This window comes from Cynoglossus semilaevis, chromosome 14, assembly GCF_000523025.1.
Source record: "Cynoglossus semilaevis isolate Cse_v1.0 chromosome 14, Cse_v1.0, whole genome shotgun sequence".
Taxonomy (NCBI): Eukaryota; Metazoa; Chordata; class Actinopteri; order Pleuronectiformes; family Cynoglossidae; genus Cynoglossus; species Cynoglossus semilaevis.
This window is the reverse complement of record NC_024320.1, coordinates 5,294,987-5,295,747: the sequence shown is the minus strand read 5'-3', so window position 1 is coordinate 5,295,747 and position 761 is coordinate 5,294,987. Positions and strand designations below refer to the sequence as shown.

The 761-nt window shown below is 53.2% G+C and overlaps 1 protein-coding gene across 1 annotated transcript in view; it reads left to right on the top strand.

The window, feature by feature from the left end:
- The window catches only part of tsc1b (TSC complex subunit 1b), a 37,511-nt gene that overhangs the window by 27,786 nt on the left and 8,964 nt on the right, over positions 1-761 (top strand). The window contains exon 15 of the mRNA XM_008324644.3: positions 161-757. Within this exon, the coding sequence (XP_008322866.1) occupies positions 161-757 (597 nt within the window). The remainder of the gene's footprint in view (positions 1-160; positions 758-761) is intronic.

Below are 761 nucleotides of genomic sequence, written 5' to 3'. Positions count from 1 at the left end.
TTGAAAATAGTATTTTTGAAAATAAGTAGTTCCACCTAATTTTTGTAGAATTTTCTGTTTATTTTGTATTGAACCATCAACATATAACAGTCATCAAATATAACAGGCTCTTCGACAACCTAGACTGTCCCTTAAACCCGTCTCCATGTTTGTGCTGCAGCTGCCATCACAGAGGAGCTGCTGAAGATCACTGAAGACCAGCAGGAGCTCCCTGGCCTGAGGGGCTTCGACTCTCCTTTCTTTCACACCACTGAGACCCTGACTGGCTGTCAGACCCAGAACAAGACCCGAACCAACTCTCAGTCTGGAACCAGAGGTGTCACTCGAGATCTCCAGCGCGCTGTGTCCACACCGGACAAAGTGGAGAACTCCACCGGTGCCAATGCTGTGGGGAATGAAAGTGGAGCAGGAGGAGATAACCGGAGTTCTGCTTCTGCCTTGGAGCAGTCCTGGTCCTTCCAATCTGGTTTCATGCCCATTGAACCCCACCTCCAGCGCAGCCCCTCTGCCCCTGACGAGGAGGTGGTGAAGATGGGTATGTTCTCCCCCAGCCCCTGCAGCAGTAAGACTCCAGCCTCCGTACCCTATGAGATGTTCTTTGACCTGGCTCTGCCCAGAGCCGCCTCGCTCTTTGTGGGACAGAAGACGTCGGAGGCGGTCCATAAGGCAGCGATGGAGAAGCTCCTGCAGAGAGAGGAGGGTCTGGAGGACGGGGAGGAGGAGGCCGTTATGTCCACTTCACCACTGGAGGTGCTGGATCG